The sequence below is a fragment of the Drosophila busckii genome, unplaced genomic scaffold, assembly GCF_011750605.1.
Source record: "Drosophila busckii strain San Diego stock center, stock number 13000-0081.31 unplaced genomic scaffold, ASM1175060v1 chrUn_01, whole genome shotgun sequence".
NCBI classification, from domain to species: Eukaryota; Metazoa; Arthropoda; class Insecta; order Diptera; family Drosophilidae; genus Drosophila; species Drosophila busckii.
Window position 1 is genome coordinate 760,161 of NW_022872717.1, and position 18,701 is coordinate 778,861.

The 18,701-nt window shown below is 38.1% G+C and overlaps 1 protein-coding gene across 1 annotated transcript in view; it reads right to left on the reverse strand.

Annotated features, from left to right (window-relative positions):
- The window catches only part of LOC108608270, a 42,988-nt gene that overhangs the window by 14,294 nt on the left and 9,993 nt on the right, over positions 1–18,701 (reverse strand). Inside the window, exon 2 of the mRNA XM_017999574.2 lies at positions 6,003–6,146. Within this exon, the coding sequence (XP_017855063.2) occupies positions 6,003–6,146 (144 nt within the window). The remainder of the gene's footprint in view (positions 1–6,002; positions 6,147–18,701) is intronic.

Sequence of the window (18,701 nt, forward strand, 5' to 3'; positions counted from 1 at the left end):
CGTCATGTTTATGATTAAATTAGTAAAAGGGGAAATTGACTCCTCATATTTGTTTTTGAGTCAACTTAATTCTCAGTTCCTGCTAGGTATACTCGAAATTTTGTTCCTTTATCACTTAACGTTTGTACAACTAATTATTCACTGCATGACTCCCTTCAAGAACTCTGTGCTGATTACAACAAACTTTCTTCTGTTATCAACACAGAGGCCTCTGATTGTATTACTAAAAGATCTATTTTAAATTTTTTAACTAATAATAATTAACACTTACTAAAAGATATATTTTAATTTTTTTAACTATTAATAACTAATACTAACCAAGACCTGATTGGGTTTTCCCCAATCCGACTGTTCATAGTTGACATTAAATAAATAGTGTGAAAGCGTCCATTTTGGAATGGCGAGCCGTTCATGATAGTAATGATGTAAACTTTGCATTAGAGAAACTCGCAAAAAAAAATTTTAATTTATTTTATTAACTATTATTATTTCTTTAATTTAAACTTTAATCTTTTAACGTATTTCATCCGGCATCGTCAAGTTGCATGTTCTCACTCATTATCGTTTCCATGCTTCCTTGCTGTCGAAAAATACATAGCTAAGATGCCTTTGATTTGACGTTCGATTATGCTCTTAAAGCACTAAATTAACCCCAAAAAGTAAAAAAAAAAAAATGCATCACTGGTTTTGCAACGTTACAACAATTTTCGTAGTCAAGGTCTGGGGTCTTGCGCAGCCTACTATATTAAATTAAATATAAGGCTTATTTTACAGTCAAATTATATTTTTTTTATAAAAGACAACATTATTTTCATTTTGAAAAACCTTTCTTTAACAAATATATATATTTTTTGTTGAACAAATTTAGCTTGAAAAATCTCTCATGCCTAACCTTCATAAAGACGAACTCTTAGAATCACGCATGGGAGCAACAAATAATTTTTATACACTTTGACATTTTTGTAAAAAATGGAAAAAGGTATTATTGAAGTGCTCAATGTATGTAACAAGGGAGAAGGAAAGGGGCCCGTTGGGCAAAGGCCCACCACCCTTATAAGTATATTAGTCTTGATTCAGCTCGACGAGCTGAGTCGATAAGCCATGTCCGACCGTCCGCTCGTCTGTCTGTCTGTCTGTTCTCAGCAACTATAAGAAGCTAGAGCAACCAAAATTTGGTATATAGATGCTCCTATATCCAAAACCCGAACGCTTTTTATTTTATTTTTTTATTCCTCCCCCTCCCCCGCAAAACGAAAAAAACAATCCCGATATTTAAGGCAGTAGAAAAATCTTTAAAAATTTGAAATAATCATTAAAATTTGCCTAGTCATTTTTTCGACCGATTGTGCAAGTTTCAAAACGATCGGGTAATAACTTAGAGAATTATTCACATTTTCAATATTTCAATTAGACAGGCGGGTGCACGTGCTGACGCGCCATACAAACGTCGCTGCCGACGCAAGCGGCGGCGTCGCTGCTGACGCTACAGCGAAACGAGCTGTGACGCGTTAGCTGTTTGGTGTGTATGTGTTTGTGAGTGCAAGCGTATTTGCTGCGATGACCTAGTCAAAGTGTATTTAAATGTTGGTGGGGCCCAACTTACCTGTCCACTTGTTTTAATAGCAATAAAATATAAAAGTAGTGCAAAGAGAATGACAGACAATATCAAACTTCGCCTAAGTAGCGTTTACTAAAAATTAAAAACCATATAATAATTAAATAATATTTAAGCGTCGCCAAGATCAAGCATTTTTATTATTGTAAACATTATTAAATTATTCATTTGATTAAAAGAAGATTAATTTTGCAACAAAAAAACCAAACGAAGTGCCTTCTTCAACCTTGCGTCCACTATGTATAGTAGTGAGCACATGCACTCATTACCGCTCATTTTTACACACTTGGACATTTTTATAAATAATATAGTATTTATGCAAATGTTTATATTACGGAGAAGAATTCCTGACAGCAAGACCAACTAAGTGGATATAGTCATGTATGCACTGTATGCACGTCTGTCTGGATGTATGGGCAACTAATTCTAGCGCAACCAAATGTATGTATCTAGGTGCTCCTATACCCAACTCAAAACCATTTTTTTTACCAAATTTTGTATATAGGTACTAGAGCAGATCCAAATCGACACTAAATCGCTTTTTCTTTTTGCACCCCTCAAATCAAAAAAAAAAAATATTTACGCCCACAATATCAAATGGAAAAATCTAAAATAAATAACAAAAACGCCTTTTCAAGTTCTCGACCAAAGCCGTCAATTTAGAACGGATAAGTAACAATTTTCAATATGGACAGCGGGTTGTATATAATTGCATATAAATGTTGATTGCGCTCAACTTAAATGCGTTTGAATATACATTTTTAATACACTTTGGTAAATGGTATCATTAAATTTAATTTTACCTATTTATGTAACATCAATTCTAACGTAAGCGACAAAACTACTAATAATATGCGTTTTCGGTATCAACAAATCGTTATTATATTAAAGATTTATAAAAAAATATATAAACAAAAAAGTCAAACGAAAACAACAAAGATGATATTCTAATTTCTTTGTTTCAGTTTCAGTCTGTAAACTTACAATTACACTTGTCGACATATATATTTTGTCATAAAATTTTTCCTATTTACAAATTATTTGTGGTAAATAGCTTTATCTGCAAGTTTTCCAAGGTATATGGATAAATGATATTAATACAAGGAAAATTAAAAATGCCATTAGTGTGGTGTATAAGTATTTTGTCATAAGGATTTTTAATGTTTTCAACGTAAATATTAATTTCCACAAAGTGGAATATTTTTCTAAACACAATGCTTTTTCTCTCTTATCGTGCCAATTTCAAAATTGTATATCGGAAACTTTCAGACTCATAAAATTTGAATTTACTATAAAACAACGTTAATTTTATAAGCATTAGTTAAAAAAATGACGGAAGCGCAAAAAATGACAAGATGCATAATTGAAACCTTGAAAATTAAAACTTTGATACCTTAAATAGAGTAATTTTTCAATATAAAGTAAGTTCACTTAAAAAAAATCTAAAACAAATGGGCTCAAAAATCTAAAGCACATTCGATAGATAGAATTCGTTGAACAACAGACAAAACTTTATCAAGATACTATAAATTTTAAGACTGCTACTAATAAAATTTTCACATACCTCTACGAAATACACTAAGGTTTTTTTTTCAAATAAAATCCGCTTTACATTTCCAATAATTTTTTTTTTACAAATATGAAAATAAGGAACATTTTCATTAAAATTGGGTTGAGCGTATTTGAATTGTAAATGCTTCTAGGAAAAAAAAAAATATCCTGAATGTACCCCTATTGAAAATAATAATTGGTACATTATAAGAAAAAAAAAAATTGTTTTTATATTATAAATAGTCGGGATAAAAATGTTTTTTAACTGATCAATAGATATTTTTCATAGAATGTTGGTTGACATTTAAGCAGAGCTCCCAAAATATGCTCAACCAAAATTTCACAAGCTGTCTGCTCACTGAAATAACAGGGAAATATTGTACAGACTCACTCACTCTCTGAACAGAACATTTCAAACTTGTTTCTCTCGTGTTTTCTGTATTATACTGATCTGTGAGAGAACACACGAAGCGCTCTCGAGTGAGCGCCTACATAAAGAGAGCGACAAGAAACTCTCACTGTCTGCGAGCAACAGTTCTTTTTGGGACAAAAAGGGACCACTTCTTGCGAGCTCTGCAATGCAGAGTCTGCAGTTTAGCCCTCTAGTTCTAATGCGTTTGACTGTACAGCGATCAACCGTCATTATCGTTATCACCCATCTGGACAAACTCTTTTATATCATGTCTATTTTCGATACTTTTATTATTTTGTGAATGAATTTACCATCACTAAGAATAATATTAGGTTGTTTGGTAATGACATACCGGTTTTTGCATTCAAATTTTAGGCTCCGATTGTGAAGTCAAACGAAGTCGTATCTGCCAATGCTATATACCAGGGTCGTCCAAACGATGCATAGGGAAGAGCAAATCACCAACACACTAATACGAAAACACTAACACAAGTAAAGATGCCGATAACTCAATTTTATTTCATACACTGAAAAGAAATTAGGCATCACTTGTCCAAAGTTTGCGCAGGCAATGATAATTTCGTATGTCCAGTGCAAGCTGTTTTCATTTTTTTTAAGTGCACGCATTTCGTCAAAGCAACAAAAAAGCTCGCAAAAAATTTTTGACACAACATCAAGTGAAAGTGTTGTTGCCACGCTCGCGCAGTCGAGACAAGGCAACAATAAACACATGAAACTGTTGTCGCTATGCTCGCGCAGGTGAAATTCGAAAAATTGTCAGTGTAATTTGCATTGGCTTATGGCCGGAGCACGTATATACACACGCATTTGCTCTTCCTATACTGAAGAGCAATTACAAAAACACATGAGCATAGCGCCTGCTATATACCGTTTTATAGGTCTTGGCAACACCTTTTATATGGCGTATAGTTGATAGCATCGGTTGTCGAGCTTAAGAATTATAATCGATCTAAATTGAGTTCTCAAACGATCAAATTTGAGCAATTTTTAAATTTTATTTTGCGCAAGAAAAAAGTGCTGCGGAGTCTCGTCAACAGATTGTTTTTGTCTAAGGAGATAACAAACTATTAATTCAAGTCGCTAAACAGTGGTTTATGCCACTACGAAGTTGTAATTTTGTCACCGAAACACCCATGCCCGCCGGACGACCAGTGACGGATAAAATCATAGAAAAAGTGGATCGGAATGGTCAAGTGACTATTAGAGACTATTAAAGAGATCACAGAGGAGCTTCAACAATGCACGAAAATCGTCGATTGGAATTTAAAGTCGAAAGAAAAAAAAGAAACTAGATGTTTGGGTGCCTCATGAGTTATCACAAAAAAACCTTTCGGACAGTGTCTCAATCTACCTAACTCGACTCATTTCTGGATCAATTGGTCACTGGCGGTGAAAAATAGCGTAAAATATCCTGCTGAAAGCTCGGTGAGTCGTCTCAAGTGGTGGCAAAGCCAGAATTGATGGCTAGGAAGGTTTTTATGTATATGGTGGTATATCAGAGTATTTATCCATTATGAAGGCTGCCCTACGGCCAAACCATTAATTAATTGACCTTTACTGGCAACAACTGGAGCGATAAAAGATCGCACTGGAACAGAAGCTGCCAGCCATGGTGAAACGTAAGGGCATTGTGTTCAAATATGACAACGAAAGGACCCATACATCTTTGGTGACTCGCCACAAGCTACGGGGGCTTGGTTAGAAAGTTTTAATGCATCCACCTTATAGTCTGGACATCACTCCAAGTTATTCAATTTTTTTTTTGCAAAATTTTTTTGATGGCCAGAAATTGAATTCAAAGAGGATTGTGAAAATCGACTCACTGACTGTTTTGCCCATAGGATCAAGAACTTATTCAGGAGAGTCATTTAAATATTACCATCAAATTTGCAGTAAATTAACGAATAAAACGGTATATTAAGCACTTAAATTGGACAATGGTAACTATATTAACATAATCGTAAAAATTCAATAAGAAAATTGGTATGACAACCAAATATGTTGCATAGATTTCGACATATTCACTCCATTGTATTAATTGTAGTAATTAAACTTCAGACAATATAATTTCCTTTAGAAAAGATATTATACAATATTGGTAAATATTGGTAAAATATTTCGCCCATATCAATAAAATATGGGAAAATATCAATATAAGAGTGTTGAAATAAAATACTAAGTTATTAGAAAAATATTATTTTCTGTTAGAAAACCAGTAGAAAAACGGTCTATCAAAACTTTTAACTGAAACACTAATAGTTAATAACAGTCTGATTTTTTGCTGGCTCTAGCGTCTGGTTAATAATTGTAAAATAAATATTTTTAAGAAAAACAATTTATTATATTTTATACGATTATTATTAAATGCCTCTATGCAAAATTTGTTTAACGTCGAAAACTTACCAAATTTGATGATTCATACATTGTTAGGAATTCTGTTAAAGCGTTATGCGAATTATGTGCCATATTCCAGAATTTCCAAAACGACACAAGTTTGGTCCTGCATTCTTGACAAACAATGGAAGGAAACCCATCATTTGGCATTGGCTGTAGAAGTAAAGAAAAATATTTATAAAAAATTTACTAATTAGCTTACAATAATATTTGAATATATGGAGGTAGACGTGCATAATCACAAAGATTCCAAGAGATTTTCTATGTAACGGATTACATGACTCTCCGAAAAAACTTCTAAAATATTTTAACTATGTTGAGAGAACGACATGAGTGCATCTAAAAATTACCATTTTACTTACATGGTACTACCCACAAAAACTGCCGAAATTGAGGCTTTTGCCGCACGACAATTTTTTCAATTCACAAACTCCCAAAGAAGTACACAAAAATAAGATAAAAAGGTACTTCTGTTTGGGTACCTGCTGTCACGTCGGTGCCTCTGCCAGTGGAGACAGCAAGCGAGAATTTCTCGATTATTCTTTTCACAGCCAATCGCATTTTGTGAGCGCGCACATTTTCCTTCAGCCTTGTCTTTTGGGACTTTGCTGGTACCCATGCCTTGTCTATGTATGCGCCCATGCCCCTGTGTTGTGTGAGCGCGTATGTACCCATACCCAGGATTTGTGGGTGGCACCTTGGTGCTTAAAAAGTTCCACCTATGCCGTTCTCTGAACATGTGAGACGCACATAAAGTGCCAGGTGACTACTGAGAAATATTCCAAGCAGAGATTTTCGCTATAAGGATGGGTGCAAAGCAATTCAACAACACGACAACAGGCAACAGCAAATTTCTTTGTAGACTGTCAAGCGGTCATCAAAGCACTTTAAGCATATTACATCACTACTCGAAATTTACTGCCACGTAAGGATGCAAATGATTAATAATGCACCTCAAGGAATGTATATCTACTGGATATCAAAACACCAAGGCATACAAGGAAATGAGACTGTTGATGTTTTAGTGAAAGACGGCACCAGACGAAGCATTATAGAGGAGCAAATCCCGATGTCACTCAGGTCTCCGTACAGAGAAGACCAGCAGCCGATGCAGAAATAAGATGGAAAAACACTACCAACTGCATAACCATAACATAACTATGTGCAACACCCGACGTGAAAGCTCCTCCATATTCTGGTTGGGCTACTAACGGGATACTCCCTATCAACATCCCATGCTAATAAACTAAGTATAACCATTGAGGACGGCTGCAGAAAATGAACCAAGGGTCACTGAAACTCTAGAACAATTACTGTGCCAATCAAATCGCGCAAACAAAATCTCAACATGCATCTGAGGTTACAAGAATTACACAGCTCCTGAAACTCCTCCGCACAACTTCGGTGACACTAAGGACCAAAAGTGGTCTAGATGAGGCTGTCTCAAGGTGACCTGCCGGCTTAACCCAACCTGTTAATAATGATTTTCAATATATTTTTCAAAATATTTTCTGCAATTAAAAAAAGGATACACATTTTCACATAGTATATAGATGTGCAAATCCCAAAAATTTTCAATTAAGTGGCTATAATTTTACCGGGACAAAAGATCCCAGCAAATTTCAAACTTCTGTATGTTTATTAATTGTAAAGCTATCTCTTATATAAGTATAATATACCCTATTTTACAATATAAAATAAGTATGCACATGCACTAACTTTTATATACACTTTGAGTAGGGCATAGCAAATACACCACGCACCCACAAACACATCCACAGAAATTAGCTAAGGCTTCACAGCTCGTTTTCGCTGTAGCCTCAGCAATGACGCTGTCTATATTGAAAATGTATTTGTGAATAACACTAAAGTTATTTACCCAATCGTTCTAAATTAGCGTCAGTATAGAATATTTAGATTTTTCTCCTTTAAATATTTATTGTAAACATAAGTAATTTTCTTTCCATTTTAGAAGAGGGGGAGGAAAATAAAAAATATCTGCGGACAGTATACGAAATTTACAAGATTTGGTAGATCTAGTCTCTAAGTATATATATATTTGTATATAAGTATATATAGACTTAATTATTGATATGTATATATATATATTTATTTATATATAATACAGTATCATATAATTGGCGTTTGACACGCCTGCTTCTCCCTGCTACATACATTGCACAACTTTATGATACACGTTTTCATTCTTTTTTTCGTTTAAAAACAAAATTTAAAAAAAACGAACCGAAAAATCTCAGATCAAAAGTAGAAATGAAGCCTGAAACATGTATTGCATTTGCCTACACAATCGCTTTCACAATTATGAACTTTATGAAATCGACAAAAACTTGTGAAGTACACTCTTATACACTGCGCGTCATCAGATTAGCGCCCCCTGAGCATTTTCGGGTAATGTCCAATATTACCCAAACTATCAAGGCTAAAGCCATAAAACTTTTTTTGAAGATACTTTTAATAATATTCTTCAAAATAATATGAGGTACAGAATGATAAGTATAACAATAATATTTTATTTATTTGAAAAGAAAATTTATACCAAAAATATGAATTTAATTTTGCGTCATCAGATTAGCGCCCCCTGCTTAAATTTAAGGAATTTTCACTTAATGCTTAACAAACTAGTGCGGTTTATGTTTTATCTTATTATTTACTTATTTTCTAATCAAATTAATAGTGGGTGGTCCCGCCCCCATTTTCCAGGACCTCACAGATCCTGCTGGGAAGTGACTCGTACAATTTCTCAATGTATTGTAATGATATTGAAGACCAAGCTTCTTTAATCCCGTCGATGAGCTCCAATTTTGTACTATACTGCTTTCCAGACTCGTATACTTTTCTCGAGAGCCATCCCCACACGTTCTCTATTATATTTAAGTCCGGAGAGTACGGCGGCCACTCCAGGACTTCAACGTTTTGGCCCTGTATCCACGATTTTACAGATCGGGCAGTGTGGATTGGGGCGTTGTCGTGTTGAAAACGCCACTTAAGATTTCCAAAACAATTTTGGAAATGTGGGAAAGCCGTTTTTAAAAGATTATTATACGCCACGGCGTTCATTTTCGGGGTGAGAAATTGTAACTCATAGGTGCCATAATAGGATATGGCTCCCCACACCATTACGCCACCTACCCGGCTATGTAAACGATCTAAAATATGCTCTTCTTTACGCATGTCATGGAAATAATAATTATAGCCGTCAGGGCCTTCTAAATTAAATTTTTTTTCATCGACTACAAGACTACAAAGCGCCACTCCTTCGACCATGTCATATGCGAGCGAGCAAAATTTATTTCGTAACTTATTTAGTTGTGGTTTTTTTTTTATAGTCTTTTTAAGTGTTCTGCTTTTTTTATGACTCGTAATACCGTGGACTTGCTAGCTTCCACACCGCTTTTTTCTTTAATTTTGGTAGAAGAGTCGTGTGAATTAGACGCATGTCTAACTATAGACCGAATGTCTGCTTCGGAAAGAACTCTGTTGTTACCGCCTTTCATATTTTTACCATACCCTTGTTTATTTTTAAGAAAACTGGCTATAGTTTTTCGATGCCTTCCCATTTTTTGAGCAATTTTATGTAAAGATAAGCCACTTTCACTAAAGGCTTCGATCTTAGATTTTTCTTCTAAAGATAGGACAGTTCCTTTACCCATTTTGATTCTCAGTTTATAAACTCTCAGTTTTTAAATTATTCAATTAATCAGCACAAAAAATTTCACAACTGTACGCCAAAAATTACGCGAGATAACTAAATTTGAATTTACAGGCGCTAATCTGATGACGCAAAATCAGTGCAAGCTTGCAAAAGTAAAACAAAAGAAGAAAAAATAGATAACGGAATCTCTCACCTAACGGTATTTCTCTCAGAGAGCGACAACTTGTGCATTTTAAAAGCAACAACAAAAATTTGGAAGTTGCGTGCAATAGAAACAGAGATAGATGCAATAAAGTAAAACCAAAAGGGGGGCACTAATCTGATGACGCGCAGTGTATAGCATAGTATGTAAATGTGTTTATAGATTTCGACAATATAGATAATATAGGTTTTACATTCTCTGATATCTAAGTTCTTATAAATACAGGCATATCATAGTAGACGCTTTTCCATACCGCAGCCCATTTGTGCATTTTGTGCGCCGCTAATATATGAAAAAATAGTAGTAGTTTGGTAGACATAGAAGTTTGGTAGACATGTTGTGGGGGCAAATCAAATTCCTCACTAACTAACGTACACTCACGGCACTCAACAACTTGTTCGAATGTTAATTAATATATTTAAATATAAATATATAAAATTATTAAGGCGGACTAAAGATTTAAATTAAGTGATAAAGCTCTGCTCTGATTCAAGTTCTAATCGCAAGTGTAGCTTGGTTACTTTATTCAACTTCATGAGAGCCAGAGAGCGTCAACAGGGTGACCACTCTCACAGACGACAACATGCCAACTTATAATTAATAACTATTATCAAATGCCTTAACACATGTTACTGTAAAAATTGTTTCAACAAGATGGCACAGCCACGTATCAATGCTAGATAGTCTTGTGTGCCATAGAATTTCAATTTATAAATTACGCTACTTTTTGAAAAATTTTAAGAACGCAGTGAATATTGCGTACGGCGATGGATATCCTTCGATACGCATTTCCTTGATTATCAGAGCAGAGATTTTTGAGATTTGACCTAAGGTTATGAAACGCAAAGATATGTGATTTTAATACACTTTGACATTTTCGTAAAAAATGGAAAAGGGTAGCCGTGGCAGCCCCACAATATATAATATTCTTGATCAGCAAGACAAACTGAGTCGATATAGCCATGTCCGTCTGTCCATCCGATATATCGCTTTAATTTCCTCTCCCCTCCCTGCAATTCGACAAAAAGATTTCATCCACAATATTAAGTAATTAAAAACTATTTAAAAATCTGAAATAAATCGGTAATATGCTTTGTCATGTTTTTGACCGATGTCGAAAATTTCAGAACAATCAGATAAATAACTTTGGAATTATTTACATTGTAATTTTCGTTGTAGACAGCGGCGTGCGCTTGCCGACGCAGGCTGCGGCGCTGCTGACGCTACAGCGAAAACGAGCTGTGACGCGTTGGCTGTTTGCGTGTATGTGTTTGTGAGTGCGTGCGTGTGTTTGCTGCGATGCGTTAGTCAAAGTGTATATAAAAGTCGGTGTTAATACATATATACATTCTGTGAAGAAAGTACCGGGAATTTATTTTTCAAAAATCTATGGTTAAGGTTAAGGATTTGTTAAAAAATTTTCAGTTCTAATTTGGTACAATCGGCTCCATACTTATGGTAAGTTTGAGCTCTATCTGTCACTTGGTTTCATGAGAGTGTTTGGTGATTTTCACGATGGTTTCAAGTATCGAACAAAGAATTTTTCTAAAATTTTGCCTTCATGTCAAAATTGTAAGCCATTGTCTCATTTTACGAATGTGTGGACAAATATTAGGTTGTTTGGTAATGACATACCGGTTTTCTTATTGATTTTTGACGATTATTTTAACATAGCTACCATTGTCCGATTTAAGTGCAATATATACCGTTTTCTTCGTTAATTTACTACCAATTTAATGGTAATATTTATATGCCTCTCCTGAATAAGACCTTAATCCTATGGGCAAAAAACTCAGAGAGTAGATTTTCACAAGCCTCTTTTGAATTCAATTTATGGCCATCAAAAAAAAAAAATTGCAATAGCTTGGGGCAATGTCCAGACTATATGGTGGATGCATTAAAAATGTTTAGCCAAGCCCCCATAGCTTGTGACGAGTCACCAAAGATGTATGGGGCCTTTTATTTGTCATGATTGAACACTATGCCCTTACGTTTCACCATGGCTGGCCGCTTCTGTTCCAGTGCGATCTTTAATCGCTCTAGTTGTTGACAGTAGAGGTCAGTATTAATGATTTGGCCATAGGGCAGCACTTCATAATGGATAATTCCTGATATCCCACCATACACTCAGCAAAAGCTTCCTAGCCGTCAATCCTGGCTTTGCCACCGACTGAGGCGACTCACCATGCTTCGACCATGATCTTTTTCGCTTGATGTTGTCATATGTCACCCATTTTTTATCGCCAGTGACCAACCGATCCAGAAGTGGGTCGAGATCATTACGGCGCAGCAGAGAATCGCAGATTGAGACAAGGTCCAAAAAGTTTTTTTGCGATAACTCATGAGGCACCCAAACATCGAGCTTTTTTATCAATTTTTTCGACTTTAAATGACTATTAACGGTTTCCGTGCATAGTTGGAGCTCCTCTGTGATCTCTTTAATAGTCTCTAATAGTCACATGACCATATCGATCCACTTTTTCTATGATTTTATCCATCTCTGGTCGTCCGGCGGGCTTGGATGTTCGGTGACAAAAGTACCACTTCGGAGTGGCATAAACCACTGTTTAGCGGCTTGAATTGATAGTTCGTTATCTCCTAAGATAGAAACAATCTGTTGGCGAGACTCCCCAACAGTTTTTCCTTGCGCAAAATAAAATTTAAAAATTGCTCAAATTTTATCGTATGAGAACTCAATTTCTAGCGATTATAATTCTTAAGCTCGACAACCGATGCTATCAACTATACGCCATATAAAAGGTGTTGCCAAGACCTATAAAACGGTATATAGCATTGGCAGATACGATTCCGTTTGACCTCACAATCGGAGCGTGAAATTTGTGCGCAAAAACCGGTATGTCATTACCAAACAACCTAATATTTCAGATCTATTAAGCGTTCTTGCATGTGTTCAGTGCCTTTTGTGTTTTTTGAAAAAAAAATTTGGTTTTTTCGGAACTAGTCGAACGGCAACGTGTTTTATGCCCAAACAATCATTTGATTGATAATGATACGAATTAATTTGTGAGGCAAAGAAAGTTCATTATCTATCTCTCCCAAACTTAAATGCCGATTTTCAATTACGATTTCCTAAACTTTAGCGATGTCAACGTCAGTTGATGATGTTGATGGCCGACCAGAGCAAGTAAAATGGTTTGCCACATCTCGACCTCTTCTGAATGCACTATACCACTCATATGCATGTGTTTTGATAAAGTTGATTCCCATAAGCCAGCGATTGTGCACAAAAAATTCCCTTTGCAAGGCATCATTTTAAAAAAAATTCTGTTTGTTATCCAAAGCCAACAAGACCAAAGCTTAAGCTACCAACAGCTGATCTAACTTTAAGCTCGTCTTTGCCGGCGCATAAGCTTTTACTCTCTTTTTGGCACTTGCCTTTTGCACAGCTGCACTCGCTATGATTTAAGTTTATATATCTGTCGCTAAGAATTATGAGGCCGAGCCTATAATTCCCTTCACTTTACTTTAATTTTGACTCTCTCGACACATAGTTGTTCTCGTAAGCCGGCCGTGCCGCATAAATTCAATTACATTGTACATTCGAAACATTGCAAATATAACGAAACTGAATACATAAACCTGCATAAAGGCAGTAATAAATCAACATATTATAAATTAAACTCTCGTCGTTTTATAAAATATATTCGGGCGTTAAATCGCGATTAGCAACATTATAGCTAGCGACAAGTCGCTAACTCAACATTTGGTGACCCCGACGTGATTGTTAAATTAATTAATAAACAATAAGCAATAGCTTTACTTAGTGACAGTGTATTATTACCCATACTTGCGTTACTTGCGTTCTCTTATCGTTCGTAGAGTCGCTGCAATAACCGTTTCGCTCTTTTTTGCATATTGCTTTACATTGGTTCGCTAAATTGCTTTGAACTCAATCATAACTATTTTTGGTACAGTTTGCCAGTTACATTAACTTTGTACCTCTTACCTTCGCGCCGCGCTCTCAATTAATATCAACACCAGTGCATCTAAAACCTTTTCTGAACAATCAGCTGTGTGTTAAATATAAAGTAACTTAAGCATACGCTCAAGCCTGTGAGTGAACAATTAGTTGTGTTTAAATAAAAAGATTTAAACATACAGTGTGTGGGAACTGTGCTTAATTAAAAAATATACATTAGCTTGTGCGTGAACAATAAACATGTTGCCTAGTGCTGACAGTGCAAACAGGGTGCGCTACCTGAAAACAAAGGCAAAATCAATCTATGAGACAGCTCTCAAAATTGACACTAAGTTATCAACAGACAAACTAAGGGCCTGTGATGAAGGCGACTTAAAGGTGCGTGTGAGTTTAGTGGAGAACACTAAGCAAGCATTCAATGACATACACAACAACTTAGAGGAGCTTGATTATAACGAAATCGGCAGTGAACTACGGTGTGACTTTGATGAACTACTGGTTGCATTAGAATCGCGTGTGCAGAACGAGGTCTCACGGCGTCAATCAGCTATGCCAGCTAATTCGACACTTTGCGCTCACACGGATGCACCGACCTTTGTTGTGGCAAGCAAATCACGTTTGCCTGAGCTCAAGCTGCCAACCTTTGCTGGAGGGTACACTGAGTATGCTGATTTCATGTCAATGTTTACTACAATAATTGACAATGATACCGGCCTGTCGGATATCGAAAAGCTGCAGCATTTAAAATCCTGTCTGCAGGGCCCAGCATCAGAAGCCATCCGAGCGTTGGAAATTTCTAGTGCGAACTACTCCGTGGCTTTAGATATACTTAACAAGCGCTTCAACAATAAACGCCTTGTTTTCCAAGCCCATATAAGCGAGATTCTGGGGCTCAAGAGAGTGGATTCTTCTTCAGCTGCAAGGCTTCGTCAATTTTCGGACAAGCTCAACGCGCACATGCGCTCACTTCATACGCTTGGCAGCCCCGAGGAAATCTCTGGTTGCATGATAACTTACATGCTACTGCAAAAGTTGGATGCTGCAACGCAATCTAGCTGGGAGGAGAGCATGTCGGCTGCCATAATACCAACGTGTGAGCAGTTCACCGGTTTCCTGGAAAGGCGATGTCAGCGGTTGGAGAATATGGAGCAAGCCACGGCCACATACGCGCCTGGCTCTCAGGTGGGAAAAATCGTTAGACCTAATCTTAACAAAACATTTGTTGCTGTTCAGCAAACTAGCTGCGGGTTTTGCGACGATGCAGCTCATGCGATATATACTTGCTCCCGATTTAACAACTTATCGCCACCAATTCGCATCAAGGAGGCTAGAAAGCTTAATTTGTGCCTCAACTGCTTAAAGCCAGGGCACCAGCTTAGAACATGCACATCTGGTTCATGTAGATCGTGTGGAGGCAAGCACCACACGCTGCTGCATCTTGGCAATGCCACTGCTCTAGTCGGGCAAGTTCTTCAGCCTGGCCTTGCGCTTTTGGCCACTGCCATTGTAGAAGTAAAAAATCGAGCTGGAACATTTGTGCCATGCCGTGCAATCATAGATAATGGCTCGCAATTGCACCTGGTCACATCCAGATTCGCACACCAGTTGCAATTGAGCCGGAGCAAGTCTGCTGTCGCCGTGTCAGGCCTCGGGGACAACGTAGTTGAAACGGACGGCCAATCAGTGTGTCTCACCATCAGATCACGAGCATCTGATTACGATGCAAATATATTGGCAGTGGTGACTCCAAATATTACAGATAGGCAACCTAGCTTCACCTTGGACACATCGCTTTGGGATGTACCGGCCAATATTCGCTTAGCCTTTTCAAGGCTCAGCGCGTAGACTTGCTGATAGGCGTAAGCATGTTCTACGATCTGCTATGCGCCGGTCAGATAAGACTAGCGCCAGGCCTGCCAAGTCATCCAGGAAACCAAATTCTGGGTGGAATTGTGACTGGAGGTGATGGCCTGAGTCATGTGCCTCGCGTACACATCGCGCATGCTACACCTACAAAACCAAGAAATGAATATTGATCAGCTTACTTCGATTGCTTCTGGGAGATTGAAAGCTGCAGTGAGGTTGTTGTTGGTCCTACGAAGGAGGATATTAACTGTAAAGACCACTTTAAAGCAAACTGTACTCGACTACCCACAGGTGCTTATTCAGTCCGCTTGCCATTCAAGGAAAATGTGGATCTTCTAGGCGACTCTTATCAAGCAGCATATAGACGGTTCCTGAGTTTAGAGCGTAAGTTGGATCGCCATCCTAGCTTAAAGGTTCAGTACACTAACTTTATCAAGGAATACCATGACTTGCAACACATGTCCGTCGTCGCTAAAAGAGATTTTCATCAGTGTCGCTACTTCTTGCCTCATCACTGCGTTTTGAAGGAAGATAGTTCAAGCACTAAGCTTCGAGTTGTCTTTGATGGATCCGCAGCTTCGACGTCTGGTTACTCGTTGAACAAAATACTCATGGCCGGTCCCACATTGCAAGACAAGTTGTTTAATACTCTTCTTCGGTTTCGCACATTTCCTGTGTCACTTACAGCAGATATCTGTAAAATGTATAGATGTGTCAAGGTGACAGAGCCTGACAGCTACTTTCAGTGTATCTTGTGGAGAGACAGCCACCTACAGGAAATTAAGGTATACAAGCTTGATACAGTTACATATGGCACAAAGCCTGCATCATTTCTTTCGATCCGTGCCATGCACCAATTGGCCATCGATGAGCGCTGTTCATTCCCAATTGGTTCTGCAACAGTACTGAGGGACTTTTACGTTGATGATCTCATCACTGGCGGTAACTCATTAGAAGAAGCAAGGGAGATCATGAGTCAAACTACAAGCTTGTTAGCCAAAGGCCAATTCATTCTGAGGAAGTGGTGCTCCAACGAATCTACAGTCTTAAAGAACGTTCCAGACTGCGACAAGGAAAAATTCCTTAAATTCGATGATGGCAGCGACTTTACTAAAACTCTTGGGCTAGCATGGGATCCTGCATCTGACAACCTTATTTTTGCATTTGCTCCCAATGGACAACATACTGGATCATCCAAAAGATCTGTGCTATCTGCAATAGCCAGGCTCTATGATCCCTTGGGTCTTATTGGTCCAGTGGTCACAAAGGCTAAAATCTTTTTGCAGCAATTGTGGAAGGAAAAGCTTGATTGGGATGAGCAGCTACCTGAAGCTCTGAGCACAGCTTGGACAGCCTTTTTGTCAGCCTTTTTTCAGCTATGCCAGTATATGTGCTTATGGAGCCTGCATCTACATATTATCAAAGGAGATGGGATACTCACAGTTGCTGTGTTCCAGGTCTCGAGTAGCGCCTGTAAAAACCGTGACCGTCCCGAAGCTAGAGCTTTGCGGAGCGGCCTTGCTGTCGCAGCTTATGCATGAGATTTCGCAGTTAAAACTGTTTACGGGTCAGTTCTACTGTTGGTGTGACTCAACTGTAACTTTATCCTGGATACGCAGCGAGCCTGCAAAATTCAATGTATTCGTCGCTAACCGGGTTTCATCAATTCAGGAGCATACTTCTGGCATGGAATGGCGCTACATTCCTACCTCTCTTAATCCTGCTGACATCCTGTCAAGAGGCGCTTTACCAGATGCCTTATTTGATTCTGACTTGTGGATGCATGGTCCAGCAATCCTGCATCGCCCTCAATCTGAGTGGCCTGTGTCTGGCGATCGAGAAATCCAGCTTCTGGAGCTTCGGAAAACAGTGTTACTTGGAGTATCTCCGCATGTAGATATGTCAACAAATTGTTAGTTTCGCAACTCCTTCGCGAAGCTAGAACGAGTTTTCGGCTATATTGCCAAATTCATTCGGCGTACTAAGGATGTCGGAATGACGATGTCGGACTTACAATTTGGCTCTCGATTACTCATTCGATCTATACAAAGGGCTCATCTCTGGGATGACTACAAACGCTTGCTGAATCAGCAACAGATTGCAGCTAGTAGCTCTCTTGCATCACTTTGTCCTTTTCTAGACGGCTTTGGCATTCTACGCGTTGGCGGAAGGCTAAAACACTCAACTTTGGACTTTGACGCTCGCCATCCAATCATTTTACCAAGAAAGCATCCGGTAACTCACGCATTGATAATGCATTTTCACTACCGTAGCCTACACAGTGGGCCTCGATCACTGTTAGCAGCTATACGGCATCAATATTGGCCAATTGGAGGGCGAAAAACCGTGTCATGTGCGGTCAGTAAATGCCTCCGATGCTTCCGTGCTAAGCCTCATTACGTTGAACACATTATGGCTGACTTGCCAAGGGAGCGCTTGGAGTCTTCACATGCCTTCATGGTGACCGGAGTAGACTATGCTGGACCGTTTTTTTACAAGAGTGGTGTCCGCTCTAGACCTCCCATGAAATGTTACATCAGCTTATTCATTTGTTTTGCCACTAAGGCTGTGCACCTTGAGCTTGTACAGGACTTGTCAACGCCATCATTTATTAGTGCCTTACAACGCTTCATTTTGACTCGTGGGCGACCGAAACAAATATGGTCGGATAATGCCACTAACTTCGTGGGAGCGAAAAACGAGCTGGCAGAGCTTAAGCGTCTCTTCCTTGATAAAGACCATGTAAAGTCTGTGAGGGACTTTTGTATCGCTGATGGCATCGACTGGCGATTCATTCCACCTCGCTCGCCCCATTTTGGCGGCTTGTGGGAAGCCGCTATTAAAACAGCCAATCATCACTTCTACCGCGCAGTTGGAACGTCTCTCCTTGGCTTTGACGAACTGCGAACACTAGTATGTCATATAACAGCGATCATTAACTCAAGACCATTATTACCACTTTCAGAGCATCCTGATGACTTAGATGTGCTGACACCTGCCCACTTTCTAGGTACGGCCCCCCTGTCA